At 39.8% G+C, this 25429-nt stretch overlaps 1 protein-coding gene across 6 annotated transcripts in view; it reads left to right on the forward strand.

Moving 5' to 3' along the window:
- The window catches only part of LOC128697051 (sulfhydryl oxidase 2), a 69219-nt gene that overhangs the window by 35043 nt on the left and 8747 nt on the right, over positions 1-25429 (forward strand). For 2 of the 6 annotated variants that reach the window (XM_070095317.1, XM_070095322.1), the window contains one exon: positions 14635-23911. The exons of 2 other annotated variants lie outside the window; for them this stretch is intronic. In XM_070095317.1, the coding sequence (XP_069951418.1) occupies positions 14635-14746 (112 nt within the window). In that variant the 3' untranslated portion in view covers positions 14747-23911. Of the gene's footprint in view, positions 1-9511; positions 23912-25429 lie in introns of those variants that run through there. 2 more of the 6 variants (XM_070095320.1, XM_070095321.1) reach the window with 2 other exon arrangements.

Raw genomic sequence — 25429 nt, forward strand, 5'->3', positions numbered from 1 at the left:
GACCTGGTTGGTCAGGACGATCCACCTTAGGCAGCAAAACAGTTCTGGCCTTCCTAAACACTTTCGGCAAATATCCAATATACAACCAAATGTTAAACAAATCAACCCAGAACTGCTCTGGAAGCATTTTCAGATCTTTAAGCATCCATCCATCAGGACCTGGCACAGAACTGCCATTGGATGCAGCTGCCGCTTTCTTAAACTCCTCCACCTCTACAGGTAACTGTAACTGCCATAGACGATCTTCAACAAGCATCCGCCTCAGTCTTGCATCCTCATCAGATGGTCAAGCAAACAAATTCAACCAAAACTCCTGTAATTGCTCTTTAGGTACAGCTTGCTGTTCAGGGCTACTGAAGTGCTGCCATCTTCCTTCCAATACCATCTTTGCACACTTGGACCTATCCTTGTTATACAGCTTCTGCAGATCTCTATAAACTTGTCTCTTCCTAGCTCTTCTTCCTCCCTTATTGTTGTTATACTGGGAGACATTTCTTCCTTGGTTTCCTTCTCTTTCATTTTTAGTAACACAAGTAACCATAATTAGTGCCATTTCATCCAATACATTCCAGACAGAGGCAACACAGTCATTATTAAAACCAAACTCCCCAAACCTATCCCTCGTTTTCTCCACACATAAAGTAACAAAATGTAACATGTTCTGTAGTTTCTGAGATGTGTTCGCATATGCACATGTGTTCAATGTATCAAGTAGGTGCTGTGTTAGTGCATGTACTGTTGGAATACATAAATTGTGGGAGATCTCAATTCCAAACTGCCCCTCCCCTACCCCCAATTTCATTCTCAGCCTCCTGGTGAGGAACATCTTGTATCCTTTGAAAACCACCACCACCACCAACAACAACTTAGCAATTAATCTATCCACTAAGGCTATGTATGACGCCACCTTCCGGTGACCCTTGATTACTTCCACCGATCTCTTGGTATGGACTTCTGCCAACATCAGGTTCATCCCAACAGGGACACCTTGACCGATATTCCTGGCCTCTCTCAGGATCTTCACCTCAGCCATAGCCAACACATACTCCTCCTTAGACCATCTGGTCTTTACATGGGCAACCGCCCCCTCCACATCCCTATGATATTCGTCAGGATGCTCCTCTTATGGATGGACAACCCACTCTTGGTTCTACAAACCATACTACACTCAAGACATCGAAATGGAGCTCCATTACCAACAGCCGCCATCACCATACAAGGACCACTCAACAGACGTAGGGTTGGGCCACACACAGAACTAGAGTGAGTCTCGCTCACTCGTATAAAAGCCCGTAAAAACTAAATTAAAAAATAAGGCTCTGCGCACGGCAGGTTGTGCAGCTTTAGCCGTAGGCTGACTGATCACCAAAGCTCTCAGCCACCACCTGCGTTACCGACTCCCACCTGGAATATATCCAGAGGTACTGCATGAGGATCTTAAGCACTTGAACTGAGGGAATAGAAAGTGGTGCACCAAATGCTATTCACTGAGAACAAGTGACTTCAGGTCATTTTGTGTCCCTTCACTCCCCATTTTCTCTTCTTTGCCACTAAACTACTCTCCCTACTTTCTACCACTCTTTCTTCTACAACTTCCGTTACCTACCTACCACTACTTCCTCTTCTTCCTCTCTTATTCCATCCTTTTTCCCACTTGCCTATATATACTGGCTTCCTCACTCTTTTCTTTTAGTGTGACTTTGTAAATGTTCCAAATAGGACCGAAACATTGTAAACTCCTCTCTCCCATGTGCAGGTTATTTGTGTAGTTGCTCCAGTCACAGTAGTGTGCTTTTTTGTTCTTCATTGTTTTCTTTTTACATCCTCTCCCAAATTTGTTCACTAACCTTCGCATCTTCTCTTCAGAATCTCTCAGAAAATGCGGTGTCATCAGCAAAAAGCAACTGTCACTGACAACTCCCACTTTGTTACTCTTCATTTTTTTACTCCCACACCTTGGCCCTAATACCCTAGCATTCACTTGTTTTACAATCCTATCTCAAAATGTTATATATCATAGAGTGGAAATATATATTTGAGGCACAATCATAACTGCTCCTCGACTTACAATGGGGTTACGTTCTGAAGAGCCCATTGTAAATTGAAAATATCTCGAGTCAAATGTGAATATAGTACGGTCCCACTTATACGGCAGGTTCCAGGCTACCACCATAAAGCGGAAGTAGCTGTTAAGTGGAATGCCTTTTTTTTTCCACATATAAATGCATATAAATACTAGATAACACGTTTACACTAACATATATTAACCCCTTCAGGGTCCAAGGCCAAAATCTGAAGTGGTGCTCCAGTGTCCAAGAAATTTTGAAAAAAAAAAAAAAAAAAAAAATTTCAGAATTAAAGAGTATATTTTTGTGAAGGTAATAAGACAAAAAACAAAAATTTCTGATCAGTACTTACTGAGATACAGCGGCGGGAAGTTGACCCAAAATGACCAGGTGGCGGCAACATCAGTGACTTCCGCAAAATCCCATTTTTTTATTTTGCATTTTTTATATTTTTTTCTTTTCTTTTCTATTTTTTTTTCTTTTTCTAATAACATTTGTGGCCTGTGAGACCAGTATAATGTATATTGTATAAGTGTACACTCATTGTATTCAATACAATAACTGCACTAATTTGTTTATTATATTGCTTACAAAACTTGTTTACAAGTTTATTGTAAACAAAATGATGAAAACATTAGTGCGGTTATTGTGTTGAATACAACGGTATCATATGGTACAATGGTGCCATAGGGTGCAATTGTACCATATGGTACAGTGGCACCATATGATACAATGGTACCATATGGTACAATATGGCACAATGGCACATGATACAATGGTACCATATGATACAATGGTACCATATAGTACAATGGCACCATTTGGTACAATGGTACCATATGATACAATGGTACCATATGGTGTAATAGTACCATATGGTACCATATGATGCAATGGTACCATATGGTACATTGTACCATACAGTACAATGATACCATATCGTTCATTGTACCATATGGTACTGTTGTATTCAACACAATAAACACTAATATTTTCATTATTTTGTTTACAATAATTGTTTACAACAAAAATATGCAAAAATGTTGTATATTAGTAATGTTCTATTATATATTTACAAGTGTACAGGAACCTGACGTGTTCCTTGAGGTGGATGACAAAGCACTTTGTCTGGGAAACTGTGGAGTCAGTAGCTAGCTTGTGTCACCACTCACTCAGTCTTGGCTGGTGTCTCGTGCCACCAACACCTATTGACCATATGGTACACGGTATCATATGTTACAGGGTACCATATGGTACACTGTACTATATGGTATAGGGTACCATGCAGTACAGGATAACATATGGTGCAGGGTACCATATGGTACAGGGTTACCATATGGTACAGGGTTACCATATGGTACAGGGTACCATACAGTACAGGACACCATATGGTACAGATACAGGGATAACTATGGAAATAAGTCACCCTGACTTTTTTGGGTTATCCTAGGATTTTATACGTAAGCTGCTATGTATGATAATCTACGTAATTGTATTTCTGTACACCTGAATAAACTTACTCAAGTGCATGTGGCATCATAAGTAAGTTTATTTAGTTATACACAAATAAAGTTACATAGCATATCATACTTAGCAGCATATGTTTGGAGAACCTAGGATAACCCAAAAAAGTCACACTTATTTCCATTAGAGTCCCTGTACCCTGTACCATATGGTATAATGTACCATATGGTACAATGTACTATATGGTACATTGTACCATATGGTACCATTGTGCCATATGATACCATTGTACCATATGATACCATTGTATGACATGGCACCATTGTACCATATGGTACCATTGTACCATATGGCACAATGGTACCATATGGTTCAAAACCATGGAATTCATCTTCCGCTCCACTTCCATCAGTCTTAGAACTGTAAGTTGTGAAGAGGAGAGTCAGAATTCGCCCGGAGAGTGAGTGGGGAGTGAGAGCTTCCTTGCCGCCAGGCACTATGAACAAAGCTACTTTGCCGGCGTTCCCACAATGCCATGCGGGCGTCCAGATTTTTTCTATGGTGTACACACTGACCACCCAGACCCATTCTCTCAGATGTAGGCCTACCAGCCTTCTCGTGCTAAATTTGGCGCCGCTAGAATTATGGCGTTGATCTACGGTTTGGACCCAGAACGTAAAGCCGTAGAGCTACAGGACGGACCCTGAAAGGGTTAAGTGAGCAATAGAACTAGGCATAAAAAAACAATAAAAAAGTAAAATACACATACAGTACACTCATTACTTACCTTAAAATATTTGTAGTCTTAATGTAAGGTGAGGTAAGTAGTATTTTTGTAAGAAATCAGGTATGATAGGTATGGTAGCCAGCCAGGCTACCATACCTACCATACCAGGCCACCCCACCCACACATAATGTATTACATTTAAAGTGTCCAAGAGTGATAAAATGCATATACAGTTCACTCATTACTTACCTTAAAATATTTGTAGTCTTAATGTAGGGTCAGAGGTGAGTAAATAAGATAAAATGAATAAAAGAGAGAGCGAGAGAGAGAGAGCGAGCGAGCGAGAGAGCGAGAGAGCGAGAGAACGAGAGAGAGAACGAGAGAGAGAGAGAGAGAGAGAGAGAGAGAAAACGAGAGAGAGAGAGAGAAAACGAGAGAGAGAGAGAGAAAACGAGAGAGAGAGAACGAGAGAGAGAGAACGAGAGAGAGAGAGAGAACGAGAGAGAGAGAGAGAACGAGAGAGAGAACTAGAGAGAGAGAACGAGAGAGAGAGAACGAGAGAGAGAGAACGAGAGAGAGAGAACGAGAGAGAGAGAACGAGAGAGAGAGAACGAGAGAGAGAGAACGAGAGAGAGAGAACGAGAGAGAGAGAACGAGAGAGAGAGAACGAGAGAGAGAGAACGAGAGAGAGAGAACGAGAGAGAGAGAGAACGAGAGAGAGAGAGAACGAGAGAGAGAGAGAACGAGAGAGAGAGAACGAGAGAGAGAGAACGAGAGAGAACGAGAGAGAGAGAACGAGAGAGAGAGAACGAGAGAGAGAGAGAACGAGAGAGAGAGAGAACGAGAGAGAGAGAGAACGAGAGAGAGAGAACGAGAGAGAGAGAGAACGAGAGAGAGAGAGAACGAGAGAGAGAGAGAGAACGAGAGAGAGAGAGAACGAGAGAGAGAGAGAACGAGAGAGAGAGAGAACGAGAGAGAGAGAGAGAGAGAGAGAGAGAGAACGAGAGAGAGAGAGAACGAGAGAGAGAGAGAACGAGAGAGAGAGAGAACGAGAGAGAGAGAGAACGAGAGAGAGAGAGAGAGAGAACGAGAGAGAGAGAGAGAGAACGGGGGAGAGAGAGAGAACGAGAGAGAGAGAGAACGGGAGAGAGAGAGAACGAGAGAGAGAGAGAGAACGAGAGAGAGAGAGAGAACGAGAGAGAGAGAGAGAACGAGAGAGAACGAGAGAGAACGAGAGAGAACGAGAGAGAACGAGAAAGAACGAGAGAGAGAGAACGAGAGAGAGAGAGAACGAGAGAGAGAGAGAACGAGAGAGAGAGAGAACGAGAGAGAGAACGGGGGAGAGAGAGAGAACGAGAGAGAGAGAGAGAACGGGAGAGAGAGAGAACGAGAGAGAGAGAGAGAATGAGAGAGAGAGAGAGAATGGGAGAGAGAGAGAGAATGGGAGAGAGAGAGAGAATGGGAGAGAGAGAGAGAGAATGGGAGAGAGAGAGAGAGAATGGGAGAGAGAGAGAGAGAATGGGAGAGAGAGAGAGAGAGAATGGGAGAGAGAGAGAGAGAATGGGAGAGAGAGAGAGAGAATGGGAGAGAACGAGAGAGAGAGAGAGAGAGAGAGAGAACGAGAGAGAGAGAGAGAGAGAGAGAGAGAGAGAGAGAGAGAGAGAGAGAGAGAGAGAGAGAGAGAGAGAGAACGAGAGAGAGAGAGAGAGAGAGAGAGAGAGAGAGAGAGAGAGAGAGAGAGAGAGAGAGAAAGAGAGAGAGAGAGAGAGAGAGAACGAGGGGGGAGACAGACGCAGAGTTATGTGAACAAGCCAGGCGATTGTGTCTGGTTTTGGTTCAGTAAGTAAGTTTATTCAGGTATACACAAATACAGTTGCATGGATTATCATACATAGCAGCATGTGTGTAGAGAACCTGGGATAACCAAAAAAAAGTCAGTGACTTATTTCCACTGGGGTTCATACATTTGTATTATACCATAATACAAAGACTTTACATTGTGTACAAGTTGTCTCCACATTGATACAATAGAATAAATAGAGCAACACTCCCATTCTCATGTTACACCATTTTTAGAAGAAATGAGTGAGGGTATACGAAAGGAATAAGTTTCTACAGTTACCCCCAGTAATATTATAGTGTACACATATTTTCTGATGGACTAGAGAAAACGTTATTCTTGCCGTCACTCCTACGAGTCGCCTGGCTACCACATCTCATATTAATGTTAATTTATTCTACCATGGGGTGTATTTATCAGGTTTATATGTTATGTAGATTGTTTATTATATAATTTTGAAAAAATATCATAGATGGATTAACCCTTTGACTGTTTCGGTCGTATATATACGTCTTACACGCCACTGTTTCAGACGTATTTATACGCGTAAATTCTAGCGGCTTCAAATCAAGCAGGAGAAAGCTGGTAGGCCTACATGTGAGAGAATAGGTCTGTGTGGTCAGTGTGCACCACATAAAAAAAAATCCTGCAGCACGCAGTGCGTAATGAGAAAAAAAAAACTTTTTTTTTTTTTTAATTAAAACGCCGACTTTAAGGTGTATTTTCATATAGTATTTATCGTTGTATTCTTGCTTTCATGGTCTCACATGATAAAATGGAAAACATATTACAGAAATAGAGATGAATTTGATTAGTTTCACGATGAAAACGACCTTGAAATTGAGCTCAAAGTAGCGGAAATGTTCAATTTTTACCAATGTTCAGGAGTAAGCAAATCACACCACACGTCAACTGGGGAGTCTAATATTCTTTTACTAGTGCACTGATATTATTTATACCATTTTTACAATAATGCAGTAGTCTGCGTAACAGTAAATTTTGTATTTTTTGTATGAATGAAAAGTCAAAATAGAAAGCAATAGTAATATAAGAGGGACCTAGAGATGTGACTAATGAACAGAGGATATGTTATTTTAGTGCTGAGAATGTCTACATTGTTTATTCTGGACCCTATTTTGAAATTGGCATCTTTTTTAATTTGTGTGAAATTGGCCAAATTACCAATTTCTGACCACTTTATTGGGTAGTTCAAATCGGTAAATGGGCGGTTTCTTGTACTCAACTGATAGAAAAAATGAAGTTCTAAAGAAATAGCTATGAGTTTGGTCAACTGGAACAACGGAATTGGGCAAAAACAGGGCTCAAAGTCGTCGAAATCACAAATGTGTAATGTCACCGAGACCGCTAACTTCGCGGGAGTGGAATTCCGTGAGTTTTCGACCAAATTTCATACTTTTGGTGTCATTACCATCGGGAAAAGATTCTCTATCATTTCATAAGAAAAAATAATTTTTTTTCCAAAAATTTTGTGACAGAATGACAGCTTCAGAAAAGGGCTTGCGACAGTCAAAGGGTTAATGAAAATGTGTATATTTCTGTAATATGACATTTAATGTGCCTCAGTGATTATTATTGAGTATTATCATTATTAATATGGCACCTTGAGATGCAAGACACTCTTACTGATTTTAATGTGTACCTGCACGCCAGCACAGTGTGTAAGTTTATTTAGGTACAGGTACACGTAAGTATACCTGGAGTTTACCTGGAGACAGTTCCAGGGGTCAACGCCCCTGCGGCCCGGTCTGTGACCAGGCCTCCTGGTGGATCAGAGCCTGATCATCCAGGCTGTTACTGCTGGCTGCACGCAATCCAACGTACGAGCCACAGCCCGGCTGGTCAGGTACCGACTTTAGGTGCTTGTCCAGTGCCAGCTTGAAGACTGCCAGGGGTCTGTTGGTAATCCCCCTTATGTATGCTGGGAGGCAGTTGAACAGTCTCGGGCCCCTGACACTTATTGTAAGGTCTCTTAACGTGCTAGTGACACCCCTGCTTTTCATTGGGGGGATGTTGCATCGTCTGCCAAGTCTTTTGCTTTCGTAGCGAGTGATTTTCGTGTGCAAGTCCGGTACTAGTCCCTCTAGGATTTTCCAGGTGTATATAATCATGTATCTCTCCCGCCTGCATTCCAGGGAATACAGGTTTAGGAACCTCAAGCGCTCCCAGTAATTGAGGCGTTTTATCTCTGTTATGCGCGCCGTGAAGGTTCTCTGTACATTTTCTAGGTCAGCAATTTCACCTGCCTTGAAAGGTGCTGTTAGTGTGCAGCAATATTCCAGCCTAGATAGAACAAGTGACCTGAATATATATAAAATATGAAATAACTTTTAAAAACACTTGAAATTTTGGAAAGTTTCCGGACATAATGGAGAGATGCGGTGCTCATGGAGAATGTAAACAAACTGGGTGGGGCATGGTGACCGTATTAGAAAGTCAAGTCATAATTTGAAATGTCCCTATTAGCGGAATGCCGTAAAGCGAAATGTCGTAAAGCAGGGCCCTACTGTATATGATAAATAAATAAGTAAATAAATAACTGTCACTTAAGTAAATAAATGAATTAAAATTTATCCTATCAATAAATGTACAGTACTGTACAGTACAGAATGTGTACATAGTTATCGCATCATCGTACGGTTGAAATATTGTAAGTCAAACCATCGTAAAGTGAGGAGCATCTGGATTTAATATTCTGTACTTGTTCTGTCACCCCCACATGGTAGTACACAACTGTAGAGCAGTTACTGAAGGTGTCTATACTGTACCTGGGTGGAAGATGGCCACTCGGTCATGCTGTTTGCAGAAATCATTGGCATAAATATATTAATACAATGTATCAGAGGCAAAAATCCTTGGGAAAGAGTTGGTCATCTTGATGGTAGCAAAGGAGTCTTGATCCACAGAGGTGGATGAAACCTAGTTACTTCCCATTACCCACTCACTGTACGACCCACACAAGTTTAGCACTCCCTCGTGAACATTACCTAATAAAACACAACAATGAGGACTTCATAGTGCATAGGTTCATCTGAACTGTGATGTCAACACGCTTCTGGCAAGACAGTCATTGAATGAATGATGGTGGAAGTGTCTAATTTTTTTTTTTTTTTTTTTTTTTTTTTTTTTTTTTTTTTTTTTTTTTTTTTTTTTTTTTTTTGGTCCCCCTACCATAGTGGAAGTCAGCCTATGTTAAAATTACGAAAAGCTCTGGCAGTGGTCACAGAGAGACAATGGTCACAAATAACACTACAATACAGATCTTTCTTGTTTTATGCAAACTATCAAATGATGTCTTATTTCTATTGGTAATAAAGTATATGTGATTATGTTGACTATATGTGATTGGCACAGTTTGTAAAGTGTATTGAAGAATGTTATTACCATATTTTCCAGCATATAAGGCACTTTTTTCCCCAAAAGTGTCTTGGAAAACCATCCTGCACCTAATATGCTCTTGCTAGAGTTGTTCCTCTGAACGAAACTACCTGGACTTCTACTCATTTCTGCAACATTGCAACTCCTGAAGATGTGTTGATTGCAACACAAAAGGCCTAGAGTTATCATTTAACTCCCCCTGTGGTTGTTTAGCATCAATTACTGCATTATTTTTTATTATTTTTTTATTAACACACTGGCCGATTCCCACCAAGGCAGGGTGGCCCAAAAAAGAAAAACTTTCACCATCATTCACTCCATCACTGTCTTGCCAGAAGGGTGCTTTACACTACAGTTTTTAAACTGCAACATTAACACCCCTCCTTCAGAGTGCAGGCACTGTACTTCCCATCTCCAGGACTCAAGTCCGGCCTGCCGGTTTCCCTGAATCCCTTCATAAATGTTACTTTGCTCACACTCCAACAGCACGTCAAGTATTAAAAACCATTTGTCTCCATTCACTCCTATCAAACACGCTCACGCATGCCTGCTAGAAGTCCAAGCCCCTCGCACACAAAACCTCCTTTACCCCCTCCCTCCAACCTTACATACATGACATAAAACAAGGCACACCTGCACCCATAAAATTTAACCATGAAATGAAGTCAGTGAATCATTAAATCAAAATATATGTAGACAATTCACAAGTTACTCATTTCTTATTTAGTAAGAGCACTGCTGGAAAGACAGCAGTTGAATGAATGATGATGAGTGTGTTTTATTTTCTCTGGGTCACCTAACCTTGGTGGGAGATGGTCAATATACAGTCAGCTCTCTTATCAAGCTTTTCTATTTATAGTCAGTTTTCTTGTATAGCTCCTCTATATACAATCAGCTCTTATAAAGCTCCTCTGTATAGTCCTATTTTGTAAATGCATTTGAAATATATAGAGGAGCATTACATTATAAGAGAGATGACTGTATATAGAAGAGCTTTATAGGAGAGCTGACTATATATAGAGAAGCTTATATATGAATGTAAAGCTGTCTGCTATATCAATCCAGAGAAAAGTTTTGACTTAGTCAATTCTCTTGTAAAGCTCCTCTATACAGTGCCATTTTTTTATTTTTTTGGTAAATGCAGTAAGAAAAAGTACATCAACAATTAAATAACACATAGTAAGACCTCATAGTACATGCATTCAATTTTTGTTGGCCTTTTTCAGTTAAGATAAGATTTTTAACCCCGGAGGGTTAGCCACCCAGGATAGCCCAAGAAAGTCAGTGTGTCATCGAGGACTGTCTAACTTATTTCCATTGGGGTCCTCAATCTTGTCCCACAGGATGCGACCCACACCAGTCGACTAACTCCCAGGTACCTATTTGCTGCTAGGTGAACAGGACAACAGGTGTAAGGAAACATGTAGAAATGTTTCCAGCAGGCCACCGGGCCACCTTGTCGAATAATTTTTTTATCCTGTGAAAATGTCAAGAATTCGTGACGGATCTTGACATTCATAATATTAATTATTTAAAAGAATTTTATTTTTATTTTATCTCGCTTTTGATAAATTTTTAGAAACCATTGTGTTTACCCAAAGAAATTTCTTTTAAATGACCAAAAAGTCCAACTATTCACAATTAGTCACAACACGTTTTAAGGAATTTAAGGTATACAGTGGACCCCCACATACCGTACGCATCGCATACCGTACAATCCGCATACCGGACGCTTTGATCGCTAAAATTTTGCCTCGCATACCGCCCAAAAACCCGCTCACCGCCCTTCGTCCGAGACGCGTCCAATGTGCGGCCTGAGCCAGCCTCATATGTTCCGCCGGTGGCATTGTTTACCAGCCAGCCTCCGCGGTAACATCCAAGCATACAATCGGAATATTTCGTATTATTACAGTGTTTTCGGTGCTTTATCTGGAAAATAAGTGACCATGGGCCCCAAGAAAGCTTCTAGTTCCAACCCTACAGCAATAAGGGTGAGAATTCCAATAGAGATGAAGAAAGAGATCATTGATAAGTATGAAAGTGGAGTGCGTGTCGCCGACCTGGTCAGGTTGTACAAGAAACCCAAATCAACCATCTCTACTATTGTGGGCAACAGAAAGGCAATCAAGGAAGCTGTTCTTGCCAAAGGTTTAACTGTGTTTTCGAAACAGAGATCGCAAGTGATGGAAGATGTTGAGAGACTCTTATTGGTGTGGATAAATGAAAAACAGCTAGCAGGAGATAGCGTCTCTCAAGCGATCATAAGCGAAAAGGCTAGGAAGTTGCATGAGGATTTAATTAAAAAAATGCTTGCAACTAGTGATGATGTGAGTGAATTTAAGGCCAGCAAAGGTTGGTTTGAGAGATTTAAGAAGCGTAGTGGCATACATAGTGTGATAAGGCATGGTGAGGCTGCCAGTTCGGACCACAAAGCAGCTGAAAAATATGTGCAGGAATTCAAGGAGTACATAGAAACTGAAGGACTGAAACCTGAACAAGTGTTTAATTGTGATGAAACAGGCCTGTTTTGGAAGAAAATGCCAAGCAGGACCTACATTACTCAGGAGGAAAAGGCACTCCCAGGACATAAGCCTATGAAAGACAGGCTTACTTTGTTGATGTGTTCCAATGCTACTGGTGATTGCAAAGTGAAGCCTTTATTAGTGTATCACTCTGAAACTCCCAGACTGTTCAGGCAAAAGAATGTCCTCAAGGAGAATTTGTGTGTGCTGTGGAGGGCAAACAGTAAGGCATGGGTCACTAGGGACTTTTTCTATGACTGGTTACACCATGCATTTGCCCCCAATGTGAAAGATTACCTAACTGAAAAGAAATTAGAACTTAAGTGCCTCCTGGTGTTAGACAATGCCCCTGGTCATCCTACAGACGTGGCAGAGCGACTTTATGGGGACATGAAATTCATTAAGGTGAAGTTTTTGCCTCCTAATACCACTCCTCTCCTGCAGCCCATGGACCAGCAGGTTATTGCAAACTTCAAAAAACTGTACACAAAAGCTCTGTTTGAAAGGTGCTTTGTAGTGACCTCAGAAACTCAACTGACTCTAAGAGAGTTTTGGAGAGATCACTTTAATATCCTCAATTGTGTAAACCTTATAGGTAAGGCTTGGGAGGGAGTGACTAAGAAGACCTTGAACTCTGCTTGGAAGAAACTGTGGCCAGAATGTGTAGACAAAAGGGATTTTGAAGGGTTTGAGGCTAACCCTGAGAGGATTATGCCAGTTGAGGAATCCATTGTGGCATTGGGAAAGTCCTTAGGGTTGGAGGTTAGTGGGGATGATGTGGAAGAGTTGGTGGAGGAGGACAATGAAGAACTAACCACTGATGAGCTGATAGATCAACTTCAAGAGCAAGAGGCCAGACCTGAGGAAACTGGTTCAGAGGAGGGGAGAGAGAAATTGAAGAAGTTGCCTACTACAAAGATTAAGGAAATCTGTGCAAAGTGGCTTGAAGTGCAAACCTTCATGGATGAAAATCACCCTCACACAGCTATTGCAAGCCATGTTGGCAACCTGTACACTGACAATGTTGTGAAACACTTTAGGGAAGTCATAAAGGAACGAGAGGTACAGGCCACTATGGACAGATATGTTGTGTGAAAGAAGTCCAGTGACTCTGAAGCTGGTCCTAGTGGCATTAAAAGAAGAAGGGAAGTAACCCCAGAAAAGGACTCGACACCTCAAGTCTTAATGGAAGGGGATTCCCCTTATAATACTAACACTCTCTCTCCCCTCCTCCCATCCCATCAATCATCACCAGATCTTCAATAAAAGTAAGTGTCATGTAATTGTGCATGCCTTTTTCAGTTTGTGTGTATTAAAATTAACATTTCATGTGGTAAATTTTTTTTTTTCATACTTTTGGGTGTCTTGCACGGATTAATTTGATTTCCATTATTTCTTATGGGGAAAATTCATTCGCATACCGAACATTTCGCATAACAACCAGCCCTCTTGCACGGATTAAGGTCGCTATGCGGGGGTCCACTGTATATTAATTTTATTTCCACAATGATAATTTTTAGGATTTTTTTTATTTTTACAAATTTTTTTTGTAGCCTTTAGGACAGTTTTCATAAAAAAAAAATGAGTTCTTTGTTATTCCCTGGTAATTGATATTGTTTCCACAGTAATAATAATAATAATAATAATAATAATAATAATAATGATTTTTGTGAATTTTCTAACATTTTTGGTAAATTTTTGAGCCATGTTTAGGCTGGTGAATGATGATTTTTACCCATAATAATATTTTTGAGTATTGTGACTTTTTTTGTAAATTTTAAATAACTTTTAACCTGGTAAATGGTGTTTTATATTTAAAATATTCTCCATATTAATATTTCTATGCAATGTGATATATATCGTAGGTTACCTAATTTTGGTATAAGGAACATTTTTCTTTGTGCAAGAAAGTGGAAGTATGTACTGGATGTCTAGACTGTACCTATTGTAGGTCCCTACTTAACAGCCCTAATCATTCCTAAGAATTGTCTCAAACTCAGTTGTTCGCAACTTGGAACCTATTTTCCCATAGACACCTATGTTATAATGAGAGATGGGTTTCTGAGCCTTAATATCCCCTCTCTAATTTATTTTTTCAACTAAGACTTAAGTACCTAATTCTTTTCATTCAAAATTGTTCAGTTTTTCAATTGTAAGCAACGTCAAATGATGTATAGTTAACATAGTTATGTTAGTTAAACATTATGGATTTATTATACAGTATTTAGTACTATGTTTACCTCGAATACTGACACTGTCTTGCCCACTGGAAGTGATGTTTTGAATATTGATTGTGACTTGCCCACTGGAGGTGATGTTTTGAATATTTATGATGTCTTGTCCACTAGAGGTGATGTTTTGAATATTGATGCTGAATTGCCCACTGGAGGTGATGTTTTGAATATTGATGCTGACTTGCCCACTGGAAGTGATGCTCTTTTACGATTTGTGAATATTATCACCACTTCATAGAGCAAGTCTGCATTGATGTGTGCTTAATTGGTTCCAAAGTGCAGACGATTACATGTGAGGATGATCGTAAGTGAGGATGATCGTTAGTGAGGATGAATAAAACACACTTGCAACCCTTCGTGTAGTTATCGAGATGTCTTGCCACAGGTTGGTGAAACGCCTCTGCGTTAAAGCTACCAGCTGTTATGCATGTTTCTTGCATGCCCAACAGATGAGACGGAAGAGGAACACTGCAGCAATCCTGCTGACCTGTGCTTAGCAGGTCTTTCTCAAGTCCAACCCTTCCCCAGCACTCAAACATTTGTCCAGCTTGTTCTGAAAGCTGCTCCAGGTTTATATACTGTTTCCTCCATAACAGTCAACACTTGCAACTGGATTCAAGTCTGACGAAGATGAATTTACTTGACACCAGATTCAAGTCTGACGAATACGTATTTACTTGACACTGGATTCAAGTCTGACAAAAACAGATTTAGAAAGAATATAGGAAAGTTCTCCTTTAATAGATGAGTGGAATATACTCCGAGTCCATCATGAAAGTGACGACATTGGCTGTTGCTTTCCAAGTTGGACAAGCACATGAGAGGGAGTGGATGGGTGCAAGTTGAACCTGCCTAGCATGGAACATGAAGTTAATGTCTTCATGTTCATGAGTGTAATTCATCTTTGTATTGGATTGATGAATCCTGCATTGCAGTGGAAATATTCTGTTAATAAGGTTTCCTGGTGTTGCATGTGGCTTGCTTATAGGCCATTTGGCCTACTGTAATGCTCCTCCAGTGGTCTTAAATGCTGTGTTTTCAAATCCTCTGCATCATCAGGGCCAAAATGTAAGAATACTGGAAATAATTTTTATATGCAAATTGAGAGGGACTTAACAGAGATTTATATAATACTTTTAATAAATGATATATATCATCTGCTTTTCTTCATTTGCATATTCTAGGTTGAAATGAAAGGAAATGGGAGGGGTGTTAATGTTGCAATTTTATAGCTGTAGTGTAAAGCACCCTTCTGGCAAGACAGTGATGGAGTGAATGATGATGAAAGTTTTTCTTTTTCGGGCCACCCTGCCTTGGTGGGAATCGGCTGATGTGTTAATAAAAAAAAATAACAGTACCGTATATTAACCCTTTGAGGGTCGACAGGCCCTCTCCGAAACTCGTTCTCAGGGTCGGCCAAATTTAAAAAAAAAAAAAATTATTTTCTCTTATGAAAAGATAGAGAATCTTTTCCCGATCATAAAGACACCAAAAGTTTGAACTTTGATAGAAAACTTACGGAATTATGCTCTTGCAAAGTTAGCGGTCTTGGCGATGTTTACATATCGGCGATATTGCCCACTTTGAGCCCCGTTTTCGGCCAATTTCACTGTACTAGTCGACAAAAACATGAATATTTCGCTAGAACTCCATTTTTTCTATCGAATGGGTGCAAGAAACCACCCATTTATGAAATTCAACTATCCAGTACAGTGGTCAGAATTTAACAATTTTGCCAATTTCACACAAATTTCAAAAGATGCCAATTTCTGAATAGGGTCCAGAATAAACAAGAAAGACATTCCTGGCACTAAAATGACATTTCCTCTAGTCATTAGTCACGTCTCAAGGCCCCTCTTATATTCTTTTGCTTTCCACTTTGAATTTTTATTCTCACAAAAAATATAAGATTTACTGTTATGCAGACTACTGCATTAGTGTAAAAAATGGTATAAATATTATTGGTGCACTTGTGAAAGAATATTAGACTCACCAGTTGACGTGTATTGCACGCTTGGCACGATTTGTTTACTTTTGAAGTTTGGTAAAAATCGAACATTTCTGCTACTTTGAGCTCAATTTCAAGGCACCTTTCATTGTAAAACCAGTCAAAATCATCTCAATTTCTGTAATATGTCTTCCATTCTATAAAATGAGACCAAGAAAACTAGAATACAACAATAAATACCATACGAAATACACTGCAAAGTCGCTGATTTATTCCAAAAAAATGGTCAAAGTTTTTTTTTTCTCATTATGCACTGTATGCTGCAGGATTTTTTTTAGACTGTGCACACTGACCACATAGACCCATTCTTTCATATGAAGGCCTACCAGCTTTCTCCCACTAGATTTGAGGCCGCTAGAATTTATGCGTACTAGTACGTCAAAAACCCCTACGCGTAAGACGTACTAGTATGACCAAAACCCTCAAAGGGTTAATGGTTTAGCTAACCAACAAGTATGTGAATAAGACATGTGTGCAACACTTGAGTATCATAGGTTACGTAATATTAAGTTTTCTGGTGAAAGTGCTTCCTGATCATACAGCAGCAAGTAATTTCCCTGCTGAATTGCAGGAAGTACAGTGCCAGCACTCTGAAGGAGGGGTGTTAATGTTGCAGTTTTATAACTGTAGTGAAAGCATGCCTCTGGCAAGACAGTGATGGAGTGAATGATGATGGAAGTTTTTCTTTTTCTGGTCACCCTGCCTTGGTGGGAAATGGCTGATGTGTTGATAAAAAAAAAAAATTTCTGAGGGTGGCTATGAGCCACAGGTTTAATACTGATGAGACAAGTGTACCGGAAGAGAATGCCAAAAAGAACTTCCATAAGTCAGCAAGAAGAAAGTGCACCAGAGTTCAAGGCTACAGAGGATCACTTCAGCTTTGCTCCTTTGTGGTAATGCATCAGGTGATTTCAAAGTGTAAGGTGCATGGTAATTTACCACTCCGAGGTGTAGATAAAAACACCTTACCAGTAATTTGGAGGTCAAACCAGTTAGCATGGATGTCAGATGAAATATATATTGACTAGTTTAAGCATCACTTTATTTCTGAAGTCACGTTTTAACTGCACAGCAAGAACATTGCATTCAAGGTTCTCTTCACTCTTGAAAATTCCCATACTCACCCAGAAGCTTTGTTCAGTGTGAGCCCACATTTAAAAGTTATACAGTGGAACCTTGTTTTTTTTTTTTTTTTAACAAACTGGCCGTATCCCACTAAGGCCAGGTGGCCCAAAAACAAAAATGAAAAATTTCTCTTAAAATTTAGTAATTTATACAGGAGAAGGGGTTAGTAGCCCCTTGCTTCTGGCATTTTAGTCGCCTCTTACAACATGCATGGCTTATGGAGGAAGAATTCTGTTCCACTTCCCCATGGAGATAAGAGGAAATAAACAAGAACTAGAAAGAAAATAGAAGAAAACCCAATGGGGTGTGTATATATATATATGCTTATACATGTGTGTGTAGTGTGACCTAAGTGTAAGTAGAAGTAGCAAGATGTACCTGAAATCTTGCATGTTTATGAGACAGAAAAAAAGGACACAGCAATCCTACCATCATGTAAAACAATTAAAGGCTTTCGTTTTACACTCACTTGGCAGGACGGTAGTACCTCCCTGAGTGGTTGCTGTCTACCAGCCTACTACTACTTTTCTATAAAATGTATTTTCTGTTAATATTTTTGGGTGTCTGGAATGGATTAATTGGATTTACATTATATCTTGTGGGAAATATTGCTTCAGCTTTCGTACGATTCAGTTTATCGTCAAACTTTTTCGAATGGATTAATCACAAAAACCAAGGTTCCACTGTATTCGGTTGTAACTACACACAAAAAGTGATTTTGAAAACTTGTTGCCTCAAAGGACACTGACTCCGACCTGGCAGTACCAAACTTTTGTTATAAATTTAACATTATCGTTGCCATCAGCTATGTTAGAACTGCATGGAATGAAGTGCCTCAATCAACATGAAAGACATGTCTGGGGAAAGTTATGGCCTAGTGTGGTCAATACTTCCATAGAATTTCCCTTACTTGACAGCCAGGTGCAAAGAGGCTACTGGGTGATAGCTTTGAAGATATGCAGGAAGATGATGCGAATGAGATTGTAGAAGATGATGAAAACTAAAGTCTAGAAGAAATGTTGGCAGAGTTCACTGTGCAGATACAAGGGAGGCAGATAAAGGAAGATAAGGAAGAACCTGAAGAAAAACAGTTCATATTAGAACAGTTATGTGAGGACTTCTGTGTTGTTGCTAAACCATCAGACATTTACACTGAAGAGGATCCTGACAATTCTAGAAGTACTGCTCTGAAACAGTGTCCTGAGCAGCTGGTGATGCCTTACCATCAACTGTATAAAGTGCTGCAGGGTAAAAGAGACCAGAGATGCATTACAGAATTTCTTGCTTCTCCAGCACAACTATTGACTTTAGTGCCAGAGCCTAGACCATCCACTTCGGCTAACAACAATCCACATCATCTACCTCAGCCCAGTAGGGCCACAGTACCCCTCGCCACTCTGCCCAGAATCATCGACATTCACCAGCAACCACACTTTATGGTAAGAAATATTATTTGTGTAATATTTGTAGCCTTAACCCTTTCGGGGTCCATGCCGTAATATTATGTCATGAGCTCAGCTCACTCCGATAAGCTGTGAGCGGCAAATTTGGGCCTAGATATGAGATAATGGGTCTGTGTGGTGAGTGTGCACTGTATAAAAATAATTCTATCCCATGCAGTGCATGTTGGGAAAACAAAACTGTGGCAATGTGTGTATGGTTTAAAATAATGATTTTGCAGTGCATTTTTGGATGATTTTTATGGTTTTAGTGGCAGTTTCTTGATATCAATTGATAGAATGGAATACATATTACTGAAATAGAGATGATTTTCTGGGTTTCTGGACTGAAATTGGCTTGAAATTGAGCTCAAAAGTAGCAGAAATATTTGATTTTTATTGATATTCCAGAGGACTGGTAAGGCCCCCCCCCTACAATCTCAAGTCTGTTTAATAGGTTTTTAATAGATTTAATTAAATTATTGAGATGCTGTAAACCATGACCAATCTTTCGTGATTATTTTTTATTATCTGAGAAATAGAGTAAATGTTCTATTTTTTTTATGTGAGTGAGAATTCAAAATGGAAAGCAAGTGTAAAATAGGAGAGGGCTGGAGACATTAATGATGTTATAGTGCCAGGAATGTCTAAATTGTTTGTTATGGACTCTGTTTTGTAATTGCCATTTTTTTAATTTCGTATAAAATTGGCCAAATTACCAAATTCTAATTACTTTATTGGGTAGTTAAATGGGCAGTTTCTTGTGCTCACTCGATAGAATAGAAGGTATACTAGCAAATAAGCTAAGAATATGGTCTACTGGAACAGTGGAATTGGCCTAACATAGGACTCAAAGTGGGCAAAATTGTTGATGCGTAAGTTGTGCTGAGACCGCTAACTTGTGCCAGCATAATACTGTAAGTTTTCCATCAAATTTTGTAATTTTGTCATTGGCAGAACTGTAATATCTTCACTAATCATTCAGAGTATAGACACTGTACTTCCCACCTCCAGGACTGTAACATCCCCACCCATCCTTCAGTATGCAGGTACTGTACTTCCCACCTCCAGGACTGTAACATCCCCACCCATCCTTCAGTATGCAGGTACTGTACTTCCCACCTCCAGGACTGTAACATCCTCACCCATCCTTCAGAGTGCAGATACTGTACTTCCCACCTCCAGGACTGTAACATCCTCACCCATCCTTCAGAGTGCAGATACTGTACTTCCCACCTCCAGGACTGTAACATCTTCACCCATCCTTCAGAGTGCAGATACTGTACTTCCCACCTCCAGGACTGTAATATCCTCACCTATCCTTCAGAGTGCAGGTACTGTACTTCCCACCTCCAGGACTGTAATATCCTCACCTATCCTTCAGAGTGCAGGTACTGTACTTCTCACCTCCAGGACTGTAACATCCTCACCCATCCTTCAGAGTGCAGGTACTGTACTTCTCACCTCCAGGACTGTAACATCCTCACCCATCCTTCAGAGTGCAGGTACTGTACTTCTCACCTCCAGGACTGTAACATCCTCACCCATCCTTCAGAGTGCAGGTACTGTACTTCTCACCTCCAGGACTGTAATATCCTCACCCATGCTTCAGAGTGTACTGTACTTCCCACCTCCATGACTCCAGTCTGGCAACAGTATGATAAATATCACGGCCTGTGGCCCTGAAGAGCATATCTCCTGCTCATACAAATAATTTTCTGAGACTCATTCTTGAGTCTGCAGCACCATTGCAGAGCCTCCATCTATATTATCAATCAAAAATATTCTTCTTGCCAATAACCATCCTTGTATCGTCCATTATACAACAAACACCATCTTCAGTGAGGTGATAAATAAATGTACTTATATAATAGTCTTCAAACATTCCACTTTTGTAGTAAAATAGTACAGGAAGCTTCCGTATTAACCAACACCTGTGTAGTAACCTCTGAACACCTGTGTAGTAACTTGTGCACACCTGTATATTAACTTACAAATACCTGTGTATTACAAAGACCTGTGTATTACAGACACCTGTGTACAGGTGCTCCTTGACTTACGGTGGTTCTGCTTACGATATTTTGACTTTATGATGGTGCAACAGCAATTACTTTGGGGATAAAACTTAAAATAATTACTCAATATGAAGGCAGCAAGTTCCTAACTTGAAATTCATTTATTTAATTTTCAGTACTGGTATTTAGTTACAGTAATTATTTGTTTATTTGCTTATTGCCAGAAGTTATTTATTTATCGTATATTCATATTCAACTTAAAATATTTTTGACTTACAATGGGTTCGTCGGAACGTAATGCCATTGTAAGTCGAGGAGCACCTGTAGTAACTTACAAACACCTGTGTATTGATGTACAAACACCTGTGTATTGATGTACAAACACCTGTGTATTGATGTACAAACACCTGTGTATTGATGTGCATAGCTGTTAAGCAGGTCTACAAGAAAGAATAAAATTGTCGTACAGTGAACTCTCTTATAAAGTCCCTCTATATACAGTAACCCTCAGTATAGCAAACTAATTGGGCTATTGCTCAAATGTTCGATACAGCAGGATAACATTAAACGATATCAAGAAAAAGGTGCCAAAGTACTCTAGTGTACAACTAGTTCAGTACTGTACAATGTACAGATAGTGCAAAAAAAAAAAATGAAAATAAATAAGTTAAATTATGGAGAAAACCAGTGTGTCTTCTCCATAATTTTACAAGTCCGTTGTATTAGAGTCCCTTATATAGTGGAACCTCAAGTTTCAAACTTATCGCTTGTCGAACTCTTCGAAAATTGACTGCTTTTTTCAAACCAACTTTGTCCCCATGATCGAACTCGCCCCTTGTTTCGAACCGCCGGGTACCAGACCTGTCCGCCAGCTCGCTCTGTCCGCGTCCCCATGCAGACGCCTTGAGCCAGTCTGGCTTTGTTGATGCTTGAGTGAACGCTAACCTGTGGTCTCGTTCAAACATTTTATGATTAATTCTTTGTGTTTAGTGCTTGTGGGACTGTGAAATAAGCTACCATGGGCCCAAAGAAACTTGCTAGTGGTATGCCTGTGGTAAAGAAAGTGAGAAACACCATAGATGTGAAGAAGGAAATAATACAGAAGTATGAGTGGTGTGAAACTTGTTGAGCTTGCCAGGATGTATGGGAAAAACAAGTCAACCATCGCTTCTATCCTGGCAAAGAAAGAACAAATCAAGGAAGCTGATGTTGCGAAAGGTGTTAATATACTAACCAAAAAAAGACTACAGACAATCGATCAGGTTGAGAAGTTGTTGCTGGTGTGGATCAAGGATAAAGAGATGGCAGGTGATAGTGTTTCAGAGATGATTATTTGTGAAAAGGCAAGGAAGTTGCATGCTGATTCAGATTAAGGAGATTTGCACCAAGTGGAATGATGTCCAAATGTTTGTGGAGAAGTACCACCCTGAGCAAGCTGAAACAAGCCATCTTTGCAACAAGTTTAGTGACAGAACCATGTCCCATTTTAGGGAAATCTTAGAGATGCCGGAAACAGAGGACTGTGGACAGTTATTTTGTGAGACAGGGGTCCAGTGACTCTCAAGCTGGTCCTAGTGGCATTAAAAGACAGAGAAGGGAAGTAACCCCAGAGAGGACTTTGATACCTAAAGTCCTTATGGAGGGGGATTCCCCTTCCAAACACTAACCCCAACTCCCTCTCTCCTCCTCCCTATCTTCCAGATGCCATCACCAATCTTCAATAAAGGTAAGTAAAAATGTTATTTTATATGTTTATTTAAATTTATTGATACATAATTGTACACTATATTTGTTGTGTGTATGTAAAACTATAATTAATCTCCATAAAATGTTTTTTTTTTTTGTGAATATTTTTGGGTTTCTGGAATGGATTAATTGTATTTCTATTATTTCTTATGGGAAATATTGTTTCGCTTTTCAAATTTTTCAAATTTAGAACTAGCTCCTGGAATGGATTATGTTCGAAATTTGAGGTTCCACTGTATTGAGTGTTTACTGTATTACATTGTTTTTGTTTTATAAATGTGATTAAGTCCATCCAAAATTGAACAGCAACTGCAGCTCTCTTCATAGGGCCTACTAATCAGTTTTGGATGTTATTTTTCAGTTCCATTTACACAAATTACACTGTATAGAGGAACTTAATATGAAAGCTGACTGTATTTAGAGAGACTTTATAAGAGAGCTGGCTGTATATAAAGGAGCTTTATAAAAGAACTGTATATTAACAGCGCACAATACTGTCAAGGTGATATGACCCATGTGTAACATTTGGGTGTCTGGTACCTAGGTGTTGCACATGTGTCTTAGTAATTCATAGAGGTTGGCCACAACTCCCTAAGAGTGGCAACCCCATGACCATACCAAATCAATCTCTGGAAGAGTGGAACCAGGCCACACAGAGTTGATCCATTCCATCAGTGACTTGAACTTGGCCAGGGCAGGTCCATGTCTGTCATTTAGGCACGTTTGAAAGTTCCAGCTTGTTCGGTGGGAACTTTCGTATGGTTTAAGTTTTGGTTTGTACTATTGTAGATGAAAGTTGGTTCCTGGTTAGTAACACCTCATTCGTAAATTGTAACACTCGGTAACACAAGTGTTTGCAAGTTAGAACACTCGGTAACATGAGTGTAAGTTGGAACACCAGTAACACAAGTGTTTGTAACGTGTAACACCAGTATCACAAGTGTTCAGAACGTGTAACACAAGCGTTCATAACTTGTACCAGTAACACAATCGTTTGTAACGCCAGTAACACCAGTGTTTGTAACACTGGGAACACTGTTGTATTTACAATACAAATTTTATAATCTTTCTAGGCAATGTATTTTTATTTTAAACTTCAGATATATTTTTGTAATGTATAGAATGTATATAATTTATATATGTACAGTTATAACACTGTATTGTTGTGATTTATAGTAATGAGTTACACAGTATAAATCCACAATATTGTATTTTACTGTATATTTGTGCATGGGGATTTAGGGCCTTAATATTACAGCAGATGTATTTTATTGCATTATTTCTCCCATATAATTTTTGTGTGTGAATTTTATTAAAAAATGTACAAGGGTAATTTTTTTAAGCGCCTTTTTTATATATTTTTTTAGATATGAATAAATGAATTTTTTGTATGTAGAAAATTCAGTAAATATATATTTAGATATTGATATAAGAGGCAGGTCATTTAATATTTTTTTTTTTTTTTTGTTTCTTGTGATTGTGTAGGCTCTCTCTCATTGAGGTAGCAAGAGGCAACACTGTCACCATTGTTCATTCAATAGCTATCTTGTTGGAGTGTGTTGATATTACAATTACAGTGACCCTCTGAACTGTAACAGCCTCATCCCTCCTTCAGAGTGCAGGCACTGTACTTCCCACCTCCATCCATCGTTCAGAGTGCAGGCACTGTACTTCCCACCTCCACCCATCCTTCAGAGTGCAGGCACTGTACTTCCCACCTCCACCCATCCTTCAGAGTGCAGGCACTGTACTTCCCACCTCCATCCATCCTTCAGAGTGCAGGCACTGTACTTCCCACCTCCATCCATCCTTCAGAGTGCAGGCACTGTACTTCCCACCTCCACCCATCCTTCAGAGTGCAGGCACTGTACTTCCCACCTCCATCCATCCTTCAGAGTGCAGGCACTGTACTTCCCACCTCCATCCATCCTTCAGAGTGCAGGCACTGTACTTCCCACCTCCACCCATCCTTCAGAGTGCAGGCACTGTACTTCCCACCTCCATCCATCCTTCAGAGTGCAGGCACTGTACTTCCCACCTCCATCCATCCTTCAGAGTGCAGGCACTGTACTTCATACATCCAGGACTAGACTCCACTTAATGCTTTCTCTGATTTTAAACTGATGGAAGATAAGAGGTATGGGTGTATGTGGGAAACAGTCAGGTTGCACCACTAGGGTTGAAAACAGTAAATGTATAAAAGACATTATTCATCAAAAAGGTTACAAATAAAGACAATGGAACTGGTCAGCAAACAAAGGGAGACAACAGAAGGCAGTGAGAGACTAGCTCCCTTAATGTTTACTGTACTAATAGCAGGAGTGTAAGAAATAAGATAGATGAGCTAAGATTAATTGCAATTGCAGGAAGCATAGATATTATTGCTATAACAGAGATCTGGTTCAATCTGAAAGATAGAGAAATGCCTTCTGAATACCACATACAAGGCTGTAAATTATTCCACACTGATAGGGTCAACCGGAAGGGTGGTGGAGTTAGACAAGATATAAAATTAGAAGCGTCAGCCACTGAATCTGTTTGGTTACAGCTTCTCGAGGGCTGTGAAAAACTAATCTTGGATGTGATTTGTAGGCCCCCAAACCTTGATAGGGAGTGCAGTAAACTTCTATGGGATGAAATTCGTAAGGCATCTCCATATGAAAATGTTGTTCTAATGGGAGATTTTAACTTTAGATAAATTGACTGGAGCAGTTTGACAGGAAATTTAGAGTCAAGCGACTTTCTTAATACAATTCAGGATTGTTTAAAACAGTTTGTGACAGAACCAACTGAAGGAAATAACCTGCTTGACTTGGACCTTACCAGTAGGGAATCGCTAATTAATAA

Source organism: Cherax quadricarinatus, chromosome 49, assembly GCF_038502225.1.
Source record: "Cherax quadricarinatus isolate ZL_2023a chromosome 49, ASM3850222v1, whole genome shotgun sequence".
In the NCBI taxonomy this organism is placed as follows: domain Eukaryota; kingdom Metazoa; phylum Arthropoda; class Malacostraca; order Decapoda; family Parastacidae; genus Cherax; species Cherax quadricarinatus.